At 43.9% G+C, this 19,472-nt stretch overlaps 1 protein-coding gene and 1 long non-coding RNA gene across 4 annotated transcripts in view; one reads left to right on the top strand and one right to left on the bottom strand.

Moving 5' to 3' along the window:
- The first annotated feature begins 228 nt into the window (after positions 1–228).
- On the top strand, positions 229–19,470 carry LOC132015787 (uncharacterized). The gene is made up of 5 exons (XR_009403768.1): positions 229–491; positions 4,506–4,639; positions 10,488–10,628; positions 11,330–11,449; positions 19,380–19,470. It is a non-coding gene; the product is annotated as an uncharacterized LOC132015787 (long non-coding RNA).
- Positions 4,679–19,472, bottom strand: part of DOCK4 (dedicator of cytokinesis 4) — a 431,767-nt gene continuing 416,973 nt past the window's right edge. For 2 of the 3 annotated variants that reach the window (XM_059396554.1, XM_059396555.1), the window contains 6 exons: positions 18,328–18,409; positions 18,062–18,171; positions 15,699–15,771; positions 13,827–13,940; positions 10,606–10,667; positions 4,679–7,312 (listed from right to left, as the gene is read on the bottom strand). In XM_059396554.1, coding sequence (XP_059252537.1) covers positions 6,881–7,312; positions 10,606–10,667; positions 13,827–13,940; positions 15,699–15,771; positions 18,062–18,171; positions 18,328–18,409 — 873 coding nt within the window. In that variant the 3' untranslated portion in view covers positions 4,679–6,880. The remainder of the gene's footprint in view (positions 7,313–10,605; positions 10,668–13,826; positions 13,941–15,698; positions 15,772–18,061; positions 18,172–18,327; positions 18,410–19,472) is intronic. The other variant, XM_059396556.1, reaches the window with a different exon arrangement.

Here is a 19,472-nt window from a genome sequence, read left to right as displayed (position 1 = left end):
CTCCCCTGTGAAAGGTACCCTTTCTGTATCAGGAGGTAGAGAGACATCCTTATCACCAAAGATAGGAAATTTGGAGCCAAGAAGTCTGTGTAAACAACCCTTGTTCCTTTTTGCTTGTTTACTACCCCAGCCTAAATTCTGTTTAGAATTCCTTACCAGTTGAAGGTCCCCAAATTAAGTTTTGTTTGTCCTGTCAGTTCCTCACAGATTTATTATCTCTTTGTCTAAAACGTATAAAGACTTTGGTCCTTGTTAGGTCTCAGTTGCATAATTGGGCCTCCATGGCTCATGTAATAAAACTTTGGTTTATTTTCTCCTGTTAATCTATGTCCTATAAATTTAATTCTTAGCCCAGCTAGAAGAACCCCGGACCAATGAAAATTTCTTCCTCCCCTTCACCTGACACAGTCAGCAGGATAAACTTCCACTGGACATTTGCTCTGAAGATTCTGCAGCTTTGAACTCTGGGAACTAGGACATAAAACCAGAAGGTAAGGCTTCTTCTGTCAGCCTCCTGACACCTCTGTGGAGTCAGGGGGAGCAAGAGGGGTGAGATTTTTGTTGTCTCTAAGCTTAGGAGATAAAGTACTGGAACTAGTTCCTTGGGCTTAAGGACTCTTGGTAAAAATTTGGTAGAGTACTCTCGGGTTCCTGATCCATTTCCTCTCAGAGATGGTCTTTTTTTTTTTTTTTTTTTTTTTGGTCTGTCTTTTATGCCATTCATCCTTAAAACAAAAAACAAAACAAAACAAAACCCACCATAGGGCAGAAGGCAGCACGGGCCCTGTAAGCCGACTGTTCAGACTGGCTTCACAGACAGGCGAATCCAGTGATTCTGATCAGCGTCTATTTAGACAAACTTTATGGTGGGTTATGTGCATCAGAGGTAAAGGCTCTTGCTATGGGACATGTTGAAAGGAAAAGAAAAAGCCAAGTCAAGCACTAAAAGCTGTTAGAGCATTTACCACCTAACCCAAAGGCTCCCGTGTTAGGATGAGTTGGTCACAGAATGCATTAGATCGGCACCAGGTCACCAGAAACCTCAAAAAAAGTTCTGGGTAATGAAATACACGATAAAACACACAATCTCCAGCCCCGTGGCACATCCGTATTAGCATGGCTCCAAGAGAGCCAAGAGTGAGCTAAAGTTGTTAATGTTGCATAAGAAAAAAGTTTTTCTTTTCATCTTGTCCTGTGTCAAAGAGCTTGACTTTGTGACCAGTGAGAACATTCCCTGTGGTCTTCACCATTGGGGAGTGTGCCCTTGTTGGGATGCACCTTGGTGGCCAGTCAACTAGAATGGGAATCTGAGACATGTATTGTCTATTTGAAGATTTTATTTATTTATTTATTTGACAGAGAGAGATCACAAGTAGGCAGAGAGAGGAAGGGAAGCAGGCTCCCTGCCGAGCAGAGAGCCTGATGCAGGGCTCGATTCCAGGACCCCAGGATCAGGACCCAAACTGAAGGCAGAAGCTTTAATCCACTGAGCCACCCAGGCGTCCCTGAGACCTGTATTGCTAAGCAGCACTCTTTTGTCCAGACCTGCCAGTGCTCAGGAAGCTGTCATAAGAGGTCCCAGCCCACAAGGGACCTTTGTTGCTTGTTAGTGCTGGCAAGTCCCTTTCCAGTAGTGCCTGCCTGGAGGTACTATATATTCTTACCACCTGCACAGCGATGGTCTTTGCTCTCTTACGGTATTTTTGGGAGAAAACTTCTGGATCATAGATAAAATGACTTTTTTGCGTCTCACGTAGACTTAATTCTTAGCCCAGCTAGAAGAACAGAGGCTTGGACTAAGGACGATTTCTTCCTCCTCTTGACTACTGACATCCCTCTATAGATGATGAGAACTTCCTGTATTCTCTGCACATACAAATTCCTTCCTTACCCTCACCCTTCCAGTCTAATTCTATTATAATTTGGGATTAGATCAATATGTTTTACTTTGCCATGACTGTGTAAATATTATATGTAGCTGACCCACACAGTGTGCTATAATTACATTTACTTTTACAAAACATTCTTGTTCACTGGAGTTAACTTTTTTCCCCCTCCACTTGCATAGCTTTCTAGAGCCCACCTCCTCTATGCCTCAACATTCTTACAAAGTCAGAATGGACTCTTGAGTTCCTTTGAACTCAACACACAGACTTTATATCAGCTTTATCTTCCTGCGGACACGTCACTCAGCTGACTGTGGCGTTTACGACAGCTGTTTAGGTCACTGTCCTCACGGCTCAGTTTTTTATTCCTTCCCTGATTGTGAATGACAGGGAAAAACTCTGGATAAGTGAGGCTGTGCTTGTGTTCAAAATGCTAAGGATTTTCCTAGCAATCTCTTCTCTGGGATGAAGTATTTTCAGTAGGTGCTGTCAGAGTATCAACATTAGCTTGTTACTTTTCTGTCTTCTCATCTCTCTTTTTCATTTCCTCTGTAAGGATATCAATTTCCTTAGCGAAAGATTGTGTGAAAGACTTATTAACATTTTCTCAAATTTTGGGTAAGGCAGCAATATTTTCTTCCCACATAGCACAAAATACTGCATCAATAGCCAATCTTGGAAAGATATTGCTGGTGGCATTAAAATTGGTAGAACACTTTGGGGAATAAATTTGCCAATATGCAAAAGAATGGTAAAAATCATCATTTCTCTGCCTTTGCAATTTCAGTGTAGGAATACATTGTCAGGAAATAATCCACACACGGAAAAAGCTGTGTGTAAGAAGAGTCAAAGTGGAGTTATTTGTAGGAGCCACTGCTTGAAAACAATATAATGTCAATTAATATGGGCACGGCCCAAGAATTATTATACTTTGCCTTTACATATATATTATATGCAAATACATACTACATATAAAGACAAAATAAGGATAATTTGTCCAGGTTTACTGTGATTATAACTGAGTAAAACATATACGTTGAGAACTGAAACTACGTACCTCATACAGCTGTTGTCCGCGTGAGCAGGACCCCATATTCCAATGCTTATTAGTGTAAGCTTACCACAAATCTCTTGGTGAGGGAAATAACTTTATTGTTCATAATAGGAACTTCTCAACAGATCCTATCAAATCATCAGTACAAAGCATCAACTGAAAGCTAATGTCCTAAGACTTCATGAACCCCTCAACCCAAAATTCCTGCCTTGCTGTTTCCATCAAATCTGAACAATTATATCATGATGTTTACCCATTTTTAAACAATGCCCGCTTGATGAAAGTCCCACCTTAAACAAAATTCTAAAATTTCCCGGAAGTCTGATCTTGCCCTTCTCTCCGTGACACAACCCAAAGCTCTACTGAGCTGTGATGCCCTCACTAGTGGCAAGGCGTCAGCCCTGCATTAGCAACAGGTTATGTTGGTGATACTTGGGCAGCCACACTCAACAGTGGAGAAGAACTATGCACTAAATATATGTAGAAAGAAATGGAAAAGGATGTGTAAAAATAATAATCATTGTGTCAGGGGATTGGAATTTGGCCAATTTTTTGATTCTCTTTCAGGTATTCTTAGGTAATGAGGACAAAGCTTATTTCAATCAAGAACTAAAAATTCATTTTGGTACAGCCACATTTTAATATGTAAAGATCAAATAAAGGCAAGGCTGTGCAACTTGTTATTCTCTTCGTTGTGTTTTGTAGAACAATCAATAACAATCCGGAGAGAAGACTACTTAGGTAGGAAGGAGAGCTATTCATATTGTAATTATGCTTGTAGAATCGAAATACTTATGGGCTGTTGTAATGAGAATGATCCAAAAATGCTCTAAAATCACTTAGTTAATGTCGAGAAACAATCAGGAGGACATTGACTATGGCCTTTAAATGGGTTTTGGTATTTAATGGGTTGGAGGCTTTAGACAATGGCTCGCTTAGCATTGAGTTACATAAATGTTGTAAACCCAACACAGCATAGACACATCTCACAAAATTAAACGCCAGCTTCTATTAACAGAAATCTTGTAGTCAATGGGTTTTCCAGTGTTTGTCAAATACATTTCCCATCTTTTCATGAAAATCGGGAAGAAAAGCTGGCCTGTGGATAGAGTTTGTCAGAGCTAACAAAGGCAGTTATTCCGTTATTCCTAACGCCTGGCAGTTACCTGTCTATGTCAAGTACTCCAATGTAAACAAATGTGGATTTTTTTTTTTTTTCTGGAGAGAGCGTGCACATGTGTGCGCGCACACACACAGGAGCACCAGCATGTGGGTGGGGGAGTGAGGTGGGGTGGGGAGAGGCAGAGAGTAAGGGAGAGGAGAGAGAATCCCAAGCAGGATCCACGCCCAGCCCAGAGCCCGGGGGCGGGACCTCAAGACCCCGAGATCATGACCAGAGCAGAAACCAAGAGTTGGCAGCTCAACTGACTGAGCCACCCAGGCACCCTGATGGCTTGACTTTTAAAAAATGGCTCTCCTTAGGTTAATTAGTCTAGTATCCAGGTAAATCACTTCTCTTTTGATTACTACCAATACCATTACCTTTTCAACTTTTTTTCTCCAAGGTATAAATAAGCTTTGCCTGGAGACGTGTGTCAGCCAAGGCAAGACAACACCAAAACAGGATCTATCAACCAAAGAGTCTAACAACATCAGTCAACACGATCCGACCAAGAGATTTACACAGCTTCTTTTGCAGGTAAAGACTCGTTGACAACAGGAATAAAGACAGTTAATATTAAGATTAATCAGGTAATTTTATTAAATATTTACCATTCAGCAGCAACCAACATGAACATCTGAGCTAACAGAATCTTTTGAAATGTTCTGCTATATAGCTGCTTCAGAAATACACACATGATAAATTGAACTGTTCATTGCCAAAAAACTTCTTTAAAAAATGGCTTCAAGAGCAAATAACACTGATTTACACAGTGCCCAAGCACTAGTCAACAATCTATTAAATTACAAAGGAAAAGGAAATCAAAGAAGCTTTGTTACCTTATGCATGTCAACTGATTTAAATGGAAGGCTTTACTTCTTTAAAGCAACAGGAATATGGAGCTTCCTATGTGTGTGTGTGTATATATTTTTAAGAATGTGATTACAAACACAAAGTGTTATCATCAAAAGCAAAAGCTAGTCCAGAAATTCCCGACTGCAAAACTTGCAAGATACAAAGCTAAAATTCATGTTCCTTTTCTCAATAATGAATACTTCCACTAAACATAAATATTTTAACATATATTAATTTTTCTGACATTCATTCAAAACTGTAAAGTCAATATGGCAGAATTATTGTTAAAAGCACATATGTACAAATATTCTTTTTCCATACATAAAGTATTTGGCATAATTATAACAATCATACTGCATCCACAACTGTTTGCTTTTATTTGTACTTTTTTTTTTACACATAATGGTATCTCTTATTAAAATTAACCAGTTATGTACAAAAATACTTGAACATTTATCATAGAAAACCTCTATAACCAGCCTCAACAGCATATACCTGCTGAATGGTTTCATTAAGAGAATATAAAAAAGTGGTCACTGCCTTCCAGGTAAGCTATCAACAAAAACAAACACGGTTAAACTAAAATGAGCTTCCCAACAAAAGAGGGAAAATATTTAACAGTATGATTTAAAATACAGTTCATATTTATTGTCAATTGAGTGTTATAAACAGTCAATAAAAGAAAAAAACAAAGATACAAAATACATTACTACATACAAGGTGCTTTTTTCACACTCCTGCAACTGTGGCTTTAGCATCCCTACCTAGATCTGAGATGCTGCGCAGCAATACTCAAGCCAGAGGGGTCTACAGCCTTCTCACCCTTCAAAAAACAGGATCCTCCAAGAAGACAAGCTCTGGTAGTAGCTTGGAGAGTTGTGAAGAATATTCTATTTGGCGCAGGATTGAAAGTTAATGCCCTTACCTTTTGAAAGTCCTTTTGCCATTTAATCATGCTAATATATTTTCTCCAAGGTTTTTTTTCTTCATTTACGCTATTGATTTAATACTGTCCTATATTGATTCCTGAATTCTTGTTAATGGGACACATTAATTTGTGCCTATTTAACACGTGAACATCTGCTCTTCTTCAATGACAAATGCTGCGGAGGAAACTATCAAGTACGGAAGCACAAGATTCAAGTAAACACTTCTCCTGGGGTCTTTTGCTTAATCTAGCGGATTGGAACTCTGAAAGTAAATTGCACCTTGAAAAGAAATACAGTAGATGCCATGATGTCAGGATACTAAAGGATTTACCAACCGATTCACAAAGGTAGAGTTTTAAGACAGTAGATGGTGGTCAGATGTCAAAAGCAACCTCAAAGAGTTACTTTGTTTCAGGAACCAAATAACTTGCAGTCCTAGTCCTTGCAACCCCTTAAGTATATTGTCTGAGTAGCCTGCTTTAACTTGTAACTCTGTTGGTGTGCACTGATCAGTCTGCTCACGGAAAGAGCCAGAAATCTCCCCTTATGTACAGAAGTCTTCTAAAGCAAGGATCATTGTGTTAGGATGTGCATTGACTTTAGTAAGCTTTCTCGGAGTATCAAGTATTCAGTAAAAAGTATACAACATCATCACGCGCCGTGTTGTTCGACAATAGCCTATTGGTTTAAGATGAAACTATATAAAAAAGGTGAACATAAAAAGATACAAAAGAAGTCTTCAACGCTATTTACCACTTTCAAACGAGAGACATTGTAAGGAAAGTCAGCCATACTTCATGGAACATCTGGCGTTTGAGATCAGTAACTTTTAATATTGTGCAACATATTGATAAGCAAGTGTTAATTCCATTCATTGAAAGACAAATCTGAGTAAGTGATTAAAGTGCCTACACTAAATGTCTCCTCGTCCTACTCCCTATTCTCTTGTAAACCGCCAGGACTCGGCGTCGCCGCGGGGGCCCAGCAAAGGGACTCATAACTGCGAGACCTTGCGGGGCAGGGGCCGGGGGCGCGGGCCGGGCTCAGTCCTCCGGGTCCCGTTCTCCAGGTGGCCGGGCCGCGCCGCCAGCGGCTTGGGGGGCAGCGCGGGCGGCTCGGCCGTGACCGGGATGGAGAGGCTGTGAGGTAGCGGCACGGGCCGCCGCAGAGTCCGCTCGTACACGCTGTAGGGCGGCGGTGTTTTGCTCTCCTTGCGCCCCGGCTCCTCCGACCCGCTGTAGCTCGGCCCCGGCGCCGGCGCCGACTGTTCGTTCACCTGATTTTCGAAGCCTGAGGTTTCCGAGGTGCTACACCGGCTGAGAGAAGAAATCCCACTGCTGTAGCTGCCCGACAGGACCGGGGAGTTGGAGATGAGTCCTGGGGAGTGGTACTCCACCGGAGACGGGGTGAAAGACTGCACGGAGCCCTGCTCGAAGGCGAGAGAAAGGCCGGAGGGGAGACGCGCCAGAGTCATCAACACTGTCCCGGGCTGCCCGCCAGCCTCCCGCCCTGAACCCCAGCCCTCATCCCCGGCGCTCTTAACGGGACTCTACGTGGAGACAGAGCCTTGAAGGCGGTGGGGGCGACCTTAAAAGTGAGGCCTTTCCGGTAGGTAGGCCCTTGTCCGATCTGACTGGTGTCCTTACGGGAAGAAATTTGGGTAGAGAAGCCCCAAAGGTGCAAAGACCGCGTTAAAGCAGGGAGAAGGCGACCCATCTGCAAGCCAAGGAGAGGGGCCGCGGGAGAAACCAAGTCTCCCGACACCTTGTTTTTGGATCCTGCAGCCTCCTGAACTGTGAGGAAATCCGTCCCTGTTGTTGAAGCCGCCCACACTGTGGCGCTTACTTCTGGCAGCCCTGCTTGGGACTAATGCACACAACCCGGCCTCACATCGGAGGCCGTGTCCTCTCCGCAGCAACACCGCCCTCTGGCATTCACCTGCTATCCCCTCCGTTTGTTCACCTTGCTGCCCGTATCTACTCTTTTTTTTTTCGGGGCAGAAAAAAGCTAAAAGTAATCAGGAAGAAAATTCAGAGGTATATAAGTAGTCCCATCATTTGAAAGATGGGGAACCCGCAGAAACAACAGAAAGCTTGGGCGGTGCCGTTTCCCCTTCTAGCTCAGCAGGGATGGGCAGAACTGGAGGACAGGAGCGAGAGCAGCCTGACCTGGGTGGGCCTCCTACCAAAGACCTCCAGAGGAGGAGTGAGGCGCTCGAGGCTTGCACTTCAGTTCTCTCCCATTCCTGACCCCTGAGCTGAAGCAGCAGCACTAGCGCAGCTCTCGGGCTCCTCTCCGGCTCTAGACTGAAATGAGACCTGTTTCTTCTGGCACATTTTTAAAGAAACTGACTTGGTTACTAATTTTGTAAAATCGGAAGATTTCTCATAAAAACCCCAACATTTTTGGCATTACGTTAAAAAAAAAAAATAGAAGTTCTAGCAACAACGGCTTGCTTTCTCTTAATGGGGACAATCTTTTGAAACAGGAGGGGCTTTCCCCTGGAGATGGGGCATGAATTCTTCAGTTTACTCTGGTCTTCACATTGTGTTCTACCAGCCTCCTTTGTTCACATATGTTAGCGGTCTACTCTGTTGGCATCTGAATTTGCTAATTCCCCAACTGGGGTCCTACAGAAAAGGAGTCCTAACTGATGCTCTGTGAGAGCAGGGTTCTACCTGGAAATGCTGCATATTGTGTGCTCCTTGAGTACATTCAAAGCCTAGTAGCATGTTACAGTCTTACAATCAAGAAAATGAAAGGACACCTCAGCCTAGGGTTTTCTAAACTTAGCTGACCACAGACCACTTTTTCATTTATTGCGTAATGGCCTCTAAAACTATACCCTATGGAGAGGATTTCTGAAACGCTATCCTAGACTACCTCTACCTTGGTCTCTCTTTGAACAAAATAATGCAGGGAGACACAAACTCATTTAGCAGGAGCCTAAAATGAAGTGTTGCCAATTAAGGGATCCAAATTCACTGCTGTTGACTGTCAAAAATCAGACTGCAAGTTTAAATAAGGCAGATAAGCTCAAGTCTTCACCACAGGATTAACTCCATCATTTAATTGCTGAAAAACTGAGTTAAGGCAACAAACTGCATTCTAGTCATAGCAAAGCTCATAACTTGGTAGGACTGTGCCCCCTAATGTAACACAGGAGTCATAACAGAAGGAGGCTATTTGTTTTCTCTCCAAACCCTGTTGGTGTAGATATGGCTGCAGAGCTACCCCTGGCCGGTAAGAACATCACCAGTTCTGTAGAGAGAGAAACCATATGCCACCTTGCCAAACGGGACTGTTTGGTAGCTGCCTGAATATTTTCGTGCCTTCAGTTCTTTTTACAGAATCAGTCTCGTAGACTTGCCATCTTACTACTCTACAGAATCAAGTTGGAAAATGCAGATGTTAATCGCATAGCAATATGTGGGAGCTCCTTGCGAGTAAGGCCAAATGTAAGATATGGAAACATCATGTTGCTTCGTTTCCCATCACAGCAATGTGACAGTCTATGGCTGCCCAAGCTAACGCAGTCACGGGTACGCTATGATTAACAGCTGCATTGCAGAATGACAAAAAAAAAACAAAAAACAAAAAACAACAAAAAAAAACCACACACACACACACACACACACAACCTCCCCCCCAAAAAAACCCCAAAAAACCAAACTAGCAAATAATTTGCACTCTCCAGCAAATTTCTACATCAGAAACGTTGGCAATGCAAATGAAATCACACTTCTTTGCAATTTTCTCCATTTTGGGGCTTTTGTTTTCCAGAGTCTCAGTTTCTATCAGCAACTATCCTTAGCAACACAGATGCACTGGATCACGACCTGCCCCTGTGTGTTTTTAGAAGCTAATTTGTCTCTTTCTTTCACATTAGCGAGAAATACCTTAACAAAAAGGACACGCGGAGCATGTAAATCCTCACTCAGATTCAAAATCATTCTTTTAACACCCACTTCAACCCCATATTTGCCTCTGGTGCAGCGGCTCTGAACACCAGTGTCTGTAGATATTGACAATCCCTACAGCCAGTCTGATTCAATTTGGACAGAGACTAAATATTATTCTTTACCTTCGTGAGGGATTTTGTATGTTTAGAGATGTTAAATAGCCCACATTTACCTATCAATTTAAAGCTTTTCAATTTGTTTCCTAGAAATTTTACTCCTTTTACTGTCTTGTTTTTCATGATGAAGTATGTATCTCAAATGTAAATGAAAACATTAGTATAAAACATGGAAGGAGAGAAAGTCGGGTTTGACTTTGTCAAATGGTTGGGGCTGACAGAAGCAAAAAGGCCCAGGAGACTCTTTAACTGGGTTTGATGGCTGAGTTTTTAAATTTTTTTCTTTCTCTTTTTTTTGATGTCCCTGAAATCAGAAGGCCAGACTGAAAACATCCTAGGAAATTCAGTAGAACCATATTTCTTTCCTAATTCAGTGTATACGGAGATTCTAGTCCATACATTTTCATGGCCACTTTTTGGGGAATGAGGCCAATAACCTGAACACAGAGGGCTGCACTCATGGAGGAGGCTCCCTGACAGGAAAGCCTGTTTTCTTACCAATCTTCCTTCACCCCTTCTCTAGGTGTTCTTTGCCTGGTCTATACCTATGAAAGCAGCTCAGTGATGAACCACGGATGAATTGTAAGAGAAGGAGGAATGTGGGGCTAGTCTCTAGCCTGAGTCTAAATATGAGTCTGTACCTTCAACGGAGATCTCCCAGCAGGTGAGGGGGACACTGACGTTGTATGTCTTGCTGGTGAAGCTGTAAACAGAGAGAAATACTTTGAATTGAGAAAAACCAGAAGGTTCACTAGCTGCACATGCCTTCTGTGTACAAACCCATATAGATGGTCTAGTGCCTAAAGACCTCCTAGGCAAGGGGTGGGGAGATAGGGGAGAAACTAAATGATGCCTGTCCGAATCAGACTCCCCACCAAGACACGGGAGAATTAGTGAAAAGTCACCAGCACATACATAATGCTATACAGAAGTGACAGGAACTCGAACTGGTCCAATGTCGCATTTTCCAGAAGCCCAGATGCTTTTCCACTGCCTGATCTGTTTCAAAAGGTGCTTTTAGGTGTGATGTGCCAGGGAGAGACTTTGGAAAATAGCTGCCAACTCTGAGCAGCAATGGGGACACTCCTGCCACCTAGGCAGGTTAGAAGGGGTCCGTGAGAATAAACTACACCAGTCTCCTGCCCTCACATCCAGTACTCCCCAAACAGAAAACCCTTGGCCACATCCAAACAAGAAGTGAGAAGTTTTCCATTTTCCCCCTTCATGCTTCTACTCAGGTCTCCCCTTTGTCCTGGGGCGGTGGGGGGCGGGGCGGTGGGGGGCGGGGTGGGGGTGGTGCTCTATGGATGTTGTTATTTCAGCAAAGAGGTGCTGTCTCTCTATTTCTCCCCCTGGGTTTCCTAGCCCTACAGCTGGGATGCAGCCCATGATGGCCCTGCTCTGTGTGCTCGGAAGTCAGGTCCAGCCCCCTGGAACACAACCACACACACAGAAAGCTGCCGTGACACAGCCAACACGAGGAGGGTAAGTCAGATTTCCCAGTTCCACTACAGAGGTTTCACTGAGCTCAGGGTTTGCTGCTCTGTGATCAGCTGCCCTTCTCCCAGCTGCCAAAGTGAGGTTTACAACTCTTGAGAAAACTAGAAAGAGGCTGGAGGAAATAAAGACAGACAGTTACAGATCCCGCGACAGTGAGCACAGATGATGACGTGAGGACAGACCCGGGGAGCAATCAGTGCAGAAGGGAGGGCAGCCCTTCCAGGCGAGACTGGGAGAGGTGAGGTCACCTGTGCCTTCGTGCACGAGGGCGAGTGGCCCTTTGTGGCCACGTGGGGGTGTGCAGCACCTGCTACTCTCAAACACCGGTGTTAGTGTTAGCCTGTGGGTTGCGGTGGGGGCTGACAGAAGAAAATCCTGTGTGAGCAGAGAAACAGAGTGCTGACTGGGAACTGTATTACTGCCACCGCTGTGTGTGGTCCAGGTTTACCACAGCACAGGTTCCTCTTCCTCCTGAGCCGGGCGTTCCGTGACCCCACCACGTGGTTCCAGAGCAGCCCTTGCAGCCATAGTCTGTCCACAGAGCTTTTCTAGAAAGGCCTTCTCCCCCAGAGACCTAAAAGAGTGCCATCAGTATCCTTGCCTCCAAGTTTGACTGGGCCTAGGCTCTTACCTACCATCAATACTGTTGTTCCTCTGAAAATGCTTTTCAAGTTTCTGACATGAGTGATACAACCAGTTTAAACTGGAGGCTCCTTGAATATATGTACAGCATGAATAAGATACAAATTACTTGGCTGAAGAGTCTTAACTGTCTTGGGCCACAGTGGTGTTCGGATGTAGGTTATCAATGAAGCCTAGTTATTTCTTGTTCTGTTGAAAAATCTCACATGCTTTTCAAAACCTGTTGGTGACTTTTAGCTTTGACAAGTATAGAACAAACTGGGTAGCACACAGTTTGTTTAAAAAAAAACCAAAGTCAGTAAAAAAAAAAAGAAAAAAGAAAACAAAGATGAGATGCTAAAATATAGCAAATGGAACCTAAATGAGCAACTCCAAAAAATCTGGGAAGAAAATGTCGTATTTGCTCTTGCTTTTAGGCCAGTTGTATTTGTAAACTCCAGAACTACTCTAGATGTGTGCACATGTTGAAAAGACTCTCCCCATCACCAAGAGAGGCAGATTCAGCAGAGGAGGTCTTAAAAACTGTGCCATATCAAGGTTACCAAGCAAATGGCTTATTCAGTTGGAAAGGGGGTCTGTTATTGCTATCAGCTCATAAAGTTTCTTAAGAATTTTCAGTGGTTCTCAAAATCTAGAAGGGTTTGGTAAAATCTTTACCCTGGAAATGCAGATCTGATTCAGATTTTCTGATCTGATTCAGATCTCAGATCTTCTAAGTTGAGCCTAAGAATTTGCTTCTTAAACCATCACCTGAAGGGCTGCAGCACCCTGAATCAACCCCTTGAGAAATCTCACATTTTTTAAAAGTTTTGTTTATTTAGGGGCACCTGGGTGGCTCAGTCATTAAGCATCTGCCTTTGGCTCAGGTCATGATCCCAGGGTCATGAGATCAAGCCCCGCATCAGACTGCCTGCTCAGCAGGAAGTCTGCTTCTCTCTCTCTCACTCCCTTGCTTGTGTCCTGCTCTTGCTGTGTCTCTCTGTCAAAAAAAAAAAAAAAAAAAAAAAAAAGAAAGAAAGAAAAGAAAAAAAAAAGGTGTGCACATGCAAGTGAGAAGACGAGTGTGGGGAAAGGGCACAGGGGTAGGGAAACAATCTCGGGCAATCACTGAGCGCAGAGCCCTATGTAACATGATGTGGGGCTCGATCCCACGACCCTGAGATCATGACCTGAGCTGAAATCAATAGTGGAACACTTAACGGACTGAGCCACCCAGGAACCCTGAGAAATTTCACTCACTCCTGGATACAGACCTCTCTACACAAGGGATAGCAATGGATGTGAGATTAGTTGCACCCCACAAGCTTATCAAAGTTACCATTAGTCAGTTCCTATTTCAGGGCCATGTGGAACTCTGGCATCAGTCCCAAGTAAGAGTAAAGTGGCTGAATTAGCAGAGGTTGATAAAAATGAGGTGGTTCAAGCAAAGGACAGAGAAAATCCTAAGGGCTTGGCAAAGCGTAGGGTACCTCCCCAAATTTTAAGGATAGTGCCTAGCAGGAGGACTTCTGTCTGTGGAGCTCATGAGGAACAGAGTACAGTCTGACTTAGTGTCATAAGAAATTCCAGAAAGAAGGAAAACACTGGGAATGAATTAAACTACTCGGGTTTTTACCTCAGACAGCACATGCCTACCTTTCTCTGAGGAATTCACGACAAGCTGGAGTAGTCATAAAAGTTACTTTATAAAAGTGACTGTTCAAATGCTTCAAATACCCACCAGTTTGTGTGGGTCTTGGAGGGACAGGGGGAGAGATAATTTTCCCACTATCCGACATGTTCTTGGCTTCTTTCCCACTGTCCAGGCTCCAGCTGCTAGGGGTGGGATTCACAGCTGGAAGGGAATAACACAGCTAAAAACACATGGTCCACTTTGCCCTTTGAACACTTGAGGTCTTAGAAGAAAGTCGAAATTATCCGGAATGAAAAGATCAACTGGATTAAGAAACAAAAACAAAAACAAAAAACCCCAAAGCCTCCTAAATACTAAACCTTTAATTTTCTACCTCACAGTAGTAGTTGACATTTAATTGGGTGCTAGCATGTCTGTTTATTTCCCCTCCAGCAGTCAGACAAAACTACAGATCTCCACAGGAGAACGGTGGAATCTTGCTGAGAATTACAAATGTGTTTAGATAATAGATAACAGGAGGACACAGTCGCTGAAGTATTTTATAAGTCAGTTTTTAGTGGAAACTTCTGGACAAGTGGCACCCCCAAAGGGGGAAGACAGTAATAGGCTAATATTTCAACTACCTGGCAGTGTGAATCACACCATCCTGTAGACCAAATCTTTGGCAAAAGGACCCTTGTTCCTAAAATCAATGGATTAGACTGAAGTATGTCCTAAGTCCTCAAAAAAAGTAATTTGGAATACAAACCGTATCATTCCCTTTTTTTTTTTTTTTTTAATTTGTCTGTTCCATGCTTCCGTAAGATGCAGAAATATGGAACAGCTCCTGTTAGAAGCAAGGGCAAGACACACAAGATTACAAATAGCTGCTAGGAAATCAGGTTTCCAAAAGCAAGTCTCAAGATTGCTAGTGGTTTGCTCCCTGGACAGACACTGCCATCTAATGGACACATCTGGGATTTCAACCTTTTACTCGAAATAATTTCAGGGGATGGAATTGCCACTCTTAAAAATTAATTTTTCTCAGTTCGTTTTAAATTGGCTTTGTGGTTTTCCTTGGTAGAAGGGCGAAGAAAAACGCTAAGCTCTCCAGGCAAAGATTAACATTCGACATGTAACATTAAAGCCAAATTTGTGCTTTAAAATCATTTCAGCTACCATCTCACTAGTTTCAGTCTCCCAAGGAAAGTTTTAATGTTAATCTATCCGTGTCATCCAAGGACAACACAGTTTAGCTCTTAATGAGGACAATTAAAGTGCACTTTATGGGAACATTTCATTAGTGGCTCAAGTCCTGGGCTTACAGGACCACTCGGAGTTTTGAGGCTTGACCCCGCACGAGGCAAATGGGTGACTTGCTGCTGGCTCCACCTGCACGGTGGAGGGGGTCACACTGAATCTGCTCTTCATTTCCTGTCACCGATGCTAATTAGCTATTAACCACTATGCATGGGTTTCTCATTTTTTGTATGACCTTGAGGCAGGGCACACTCCATTATGCACTGGATTGCAATTCCGAAGTAGTAGTATAGGAGTCCCCACAAACAACAGATGAACTGGCAGAGCGAGCTCTATAAGGGAAACAAGGTTGGGACCAGGGAACCCATCTGGGAAGGTGCTATTTTCACTGTGCCGAACAAGTCGCCTCCTCAGCAGCTTTGTTTCAGGGAGCGTAGGCATTGCCTTGGTGATGGGACCCCAAAAGCCATTTAACCGAGGGGTTCCTAACTTGCTCAGATTCTGCTGTTCAATTCTACAAGAAAACAGGTTTGAAAGGATGTGTCAGGAAAGACTGTCTTTCATGAACTCCCTGAAGGGCAAATTAGTCCTGACCACTAAAGATCCAGAGATCTGAACTTCCACAAAGACACACAATAGACTGGAGAAAATGAGGACAAAACAAAGCCTTACAGCTGCCGGGGGAGGGGTGGGCAATGAAGGGGCTGGCTTTATACCCACCTTTCTCAGGTGCAGAAAGATTCGGGTCACTGCGTGGCAAGGCCCCTTCTCCAATATGATTAAACAGCAGCCTCTGCAAAAGCACAAGAGTCTGTTTCTATGGCAATCTATGCCGTAATGGGAGACCTTCTAGAAAATGAGATGATTGTCTCATAACTGAAACTTTTGGTTCAAAATAATTTTTATATGGTACATGATGAGCCTGGGAACCAAGAATTCAATTATATTTAAGGGAAAAGGGGAGACGAGTTTTAAGTTTAAGAAGTTTGTATTCGATTTTACATGTAAGTGGTAAATAAGTTTTCATAATACAATGGAGGAAAAAACCAGTAAGCAGCGGTTAAGCTGTGGTGCTCTTTATAAATAAGAACGCTAGACTGGCAGCATGAAACATAAGAATTAAGAGATATTCGCTCAAAAACTCTCTAGTGAATGGACATGTGTTGAGTCCTAGGTTAAAAACACGAAATGGACAATGTTCTGTGGCTTTTAAACCCATGAAGATGCCAGTTTTACATGGTTCCACCTAATACATTAAAAGAAAAAGGGCAGGACCTTAAAAGTAGATGCACCATAGCCATGTGTATTATCGGGGTTTTGGCAATGACACACTGCTTCACATTTTACCAAAAGCAGAAAAGCCGGAGGCTAATCAAGGAAGGCTTTCAGAGTCCCCCATGCTGGCAACACGCGTGCTCCTGGAGCAGATGGAACAAAGTGTGAAATTCCCTCGCAACAGCAAGTGGCAAAGGGAAGGAAAACTGGTGAGCTGGTTCAGCCAAACGCACTCAGAGAGAATTTCTGCGAGACAGCAGGGTTGCGCAGAGCAGGCATCCTGGGGCTTTCGGGAAGATTACACAATCAGCAAAGATAAACCAATCAAGCCACATCCCACTCGCTCTCATCCATTTCCAGATGCAGCTACAGACTTCTGCCAGGGTGGTGTAGAAAAACAGAAAAATTAGCCGGAACATCAATGAGTACTGTTCTCCGCTCCAAAATTATTCCCAAACCATCGGCAAAATTCAGGGCTACCCAAGAACCTCCACGTTGGAAGCCACCCTTCACAGCCCCTGAAGTGCCCAGAGAGCCGAGCCCTTGGCCCTGCCCTCACCTGGACGAAGAGGGATGGATGTGGGAAACAAAGGCAGGAGAAAAATCACTAAATTTCCTTACTACCTACAGCCCACTGACAACATCCTTGAAATAGGCGGAGGAACAGTCCTCTAGCAACTCAACTGCCTCCATGTTGACACTTTGCTAAGGACAAAAGGCAATCCTAGCCTAATCCCTGCCCCGACCCCTGGCCCCTAGGATCCTGTAAGTCTACTTTAACACATAGCAATTCTTTTGGAAACTTCCCGTATCGCTAACCCCTTCCCCACAGATACATGTTGGCAATCATCCCACAAGCATATCGCCCAACGATATACATCTGAATCTCTCATGACTCAGGTTTTATTAGATGGTAATAAATGACCTTTTCCCAACAATAGCTAGTCTCCTCAAAGTCCTGGAAACCTTGCTCCCAAATTCCTCAGAGACTTACGCCATCCCTAAGTCCCTCCCAACTTGAAAGTCTATAATGGGCTACTCCTCATGACCCTGGGGGGCAGCTCTTTCTACCTCTGTGTCCTACCCCTGTTCTTTAATAAAATCACCTTTTTGCACCCAAGATGTCTCAAAAGTTCCTTCTTGGCCATCCACTTCGAGCCCTAACATCTTTCCTACATCAGGATCACTTCAACATCAAGTCCTGGCAGGAGCTGAGAACCATGGGCCTTTACTCCTTGGGGTATAGGGAAAGCCTGGGCCCCCAACTGCTTTTCTCTCAACACATTAATGAATGGCAAAGGTGAACAGAAATTGTCCTTGTGCTCCTGGGTACCTCAGAAAGGAATCAAGTGAAGCTCTCTCAAACTAGGCAGCGGCCAAAAGGAAGGCTGCTGGACGGATCATGTTTCTCCAGGGTCTTTGGCTAATGGAGAAAGTCGCTTGAAATTCCTGGTACACACACGCAAACACACACAGACACTCCAGCTCATTTACCTAATTACCCCTTGCCCTGTTTAAATAGCAGCAATGAACTAGAGAGCTAGGTCAAGGAGGGAAAAATCATTTCCCATTTTCCGCTCCGCTCGACTGCTCAGGCAACAACCTATGTATCTGTATCAGAAATATGGCTCCAATGGAAACTGTGAACAACAGGCATGGAACAGAGGTTCACTCTTCACTCAGATCGACTTGTTGTCTAACAAAGCCCATCTGGTTGCCTCTGGCAGGTACAGGGTTTTTCTGCAGAGATATGTAAGCAATTCCAGACATCGGCTTGTTTTCTAGGATCTCCGTCCCCCAAGGACTACCTGAGAAGGTTCCACAGGTGTTGGGTAGATGGCACTGCACGGTCTCTCTCTCGGGGACAGGCAAGAGTTTTCTCGGGAATGTTTGTGTTTGTCAGACAACAAGGGGGAAGCTGGGAAGAGAAGAAAAGGAAGGATCGTCAGGGTGAGGTGCTAGACCTGCCGGGAAGACAGGGCTCATGTGCCGTGGCTGCTGGCCATCCTTCAGGAACCCGAGGGCCACAGCTCCCACGCGGCACCCTCGGTCAACCCCACACCCTGCCACTGACCTCTGGCGCTCGAGGGGGCAGAACTTGTCACATTAGGAGAAGCAGAGTGAGTCGAACTCAAGCTTGAGGTAGATGGACTTGGCTGCAAAAACACAGGAGCTGTTATCACCCACGGCTTAGAGACTCCACACAACACGGACATACTGAAAACAAAATCCCTGCCCTTTCCTTTCAAAGGAGCCAAAGAACAGAACAAAACGAAATGAAAACGAAAAGCAAAGGGCCATTTAGAACTAGAGAAAAATCTCTGACTGATAAGGAAGCCAGTCTGAATTAATCACGAATTTGAGATTTAAAAACAAAATACTCCGAAAAGCAAAAAAATCTGAGATTTTGACTCCGGCTAACGGAACACATTCACGTTAGTTTCCGGGACACCCTGGGACCGAGGAGCAGGTAGCAGTGCCCTTGCCGACTGAGGGACACGTGGAAGGACTCCCAGCCGAGGCCACAGAGATAGGGCAATGCTTCTAAAGAGCAGAAGACACCTTCTTGTTTTCTTCAAAAATGTGTTCAAGGCATAAAATTGGCAGTAGGTGCCATGCCCCTTTTCTAAAGACAGCGGAGAGGGAAATTTTAGCTGCTTCTTGCTAATCAGTGTGAATACTCTATTATTAGTAGGATCTGAATAGAATTTTGTGTGGCAGGAGTTACCCTAACTAATGTCCTTAAAAACTATTTTGTTTCTTCAGTAAAAATCTTTTTATTATGAAAATTTTCTGACAGGAACAGAGGTAGAGGAATTTTATAACGTCCCTCTCAACCATGTTGAGAGGCAAAAAGGCCATGTTGAGGCAAAAAGGCCACTTTGCCAGGCTAAGAGGCAGCTAGTGTGTGGTGACAGGCTCCCAGGGTCCCAAACTGAAGACGCAAACCAGAGGCAGGTTTTAATGCCAGCCCTGCACAGTGTGCCTGGGCTTTCCCGCTTTTGCTCACGTCTTCTGAGAGTGGAGTGGGCAGTTTTGGGAGAAACCTCTTTGGAGGGTCCAGAGACCAACAAAGCAGTGAGAGTGTTTAAAGCTTTGTCCTTAACTCAACATTCTTGCTCGCAGATCTGTTCATGAGCCCAGCAGACTGAACAGAAACTCTCATGATTGAGACAGAAAAGGAATACACACGACCAGACGATTAAAAAGCCAATCAAG

Source organism: Mustela nigripes, chromosome 4, assembly GCF_022355385.1.
Source record: "Mustela nigripes isolate SB6536 chromosome 4, MUSNIG.SB6536, whole genome shotgun sequence".
Taxonomy (NCBI): domain Eukaryota; kingdom Metazoa; phylum Chordata; class Mammalia; order Carnivora; family Mustelidae; genus Mustela; species Mustela nigripes.
This window is presented reverse-complemented; position numbering and strand designations above follow the sequence as displayed.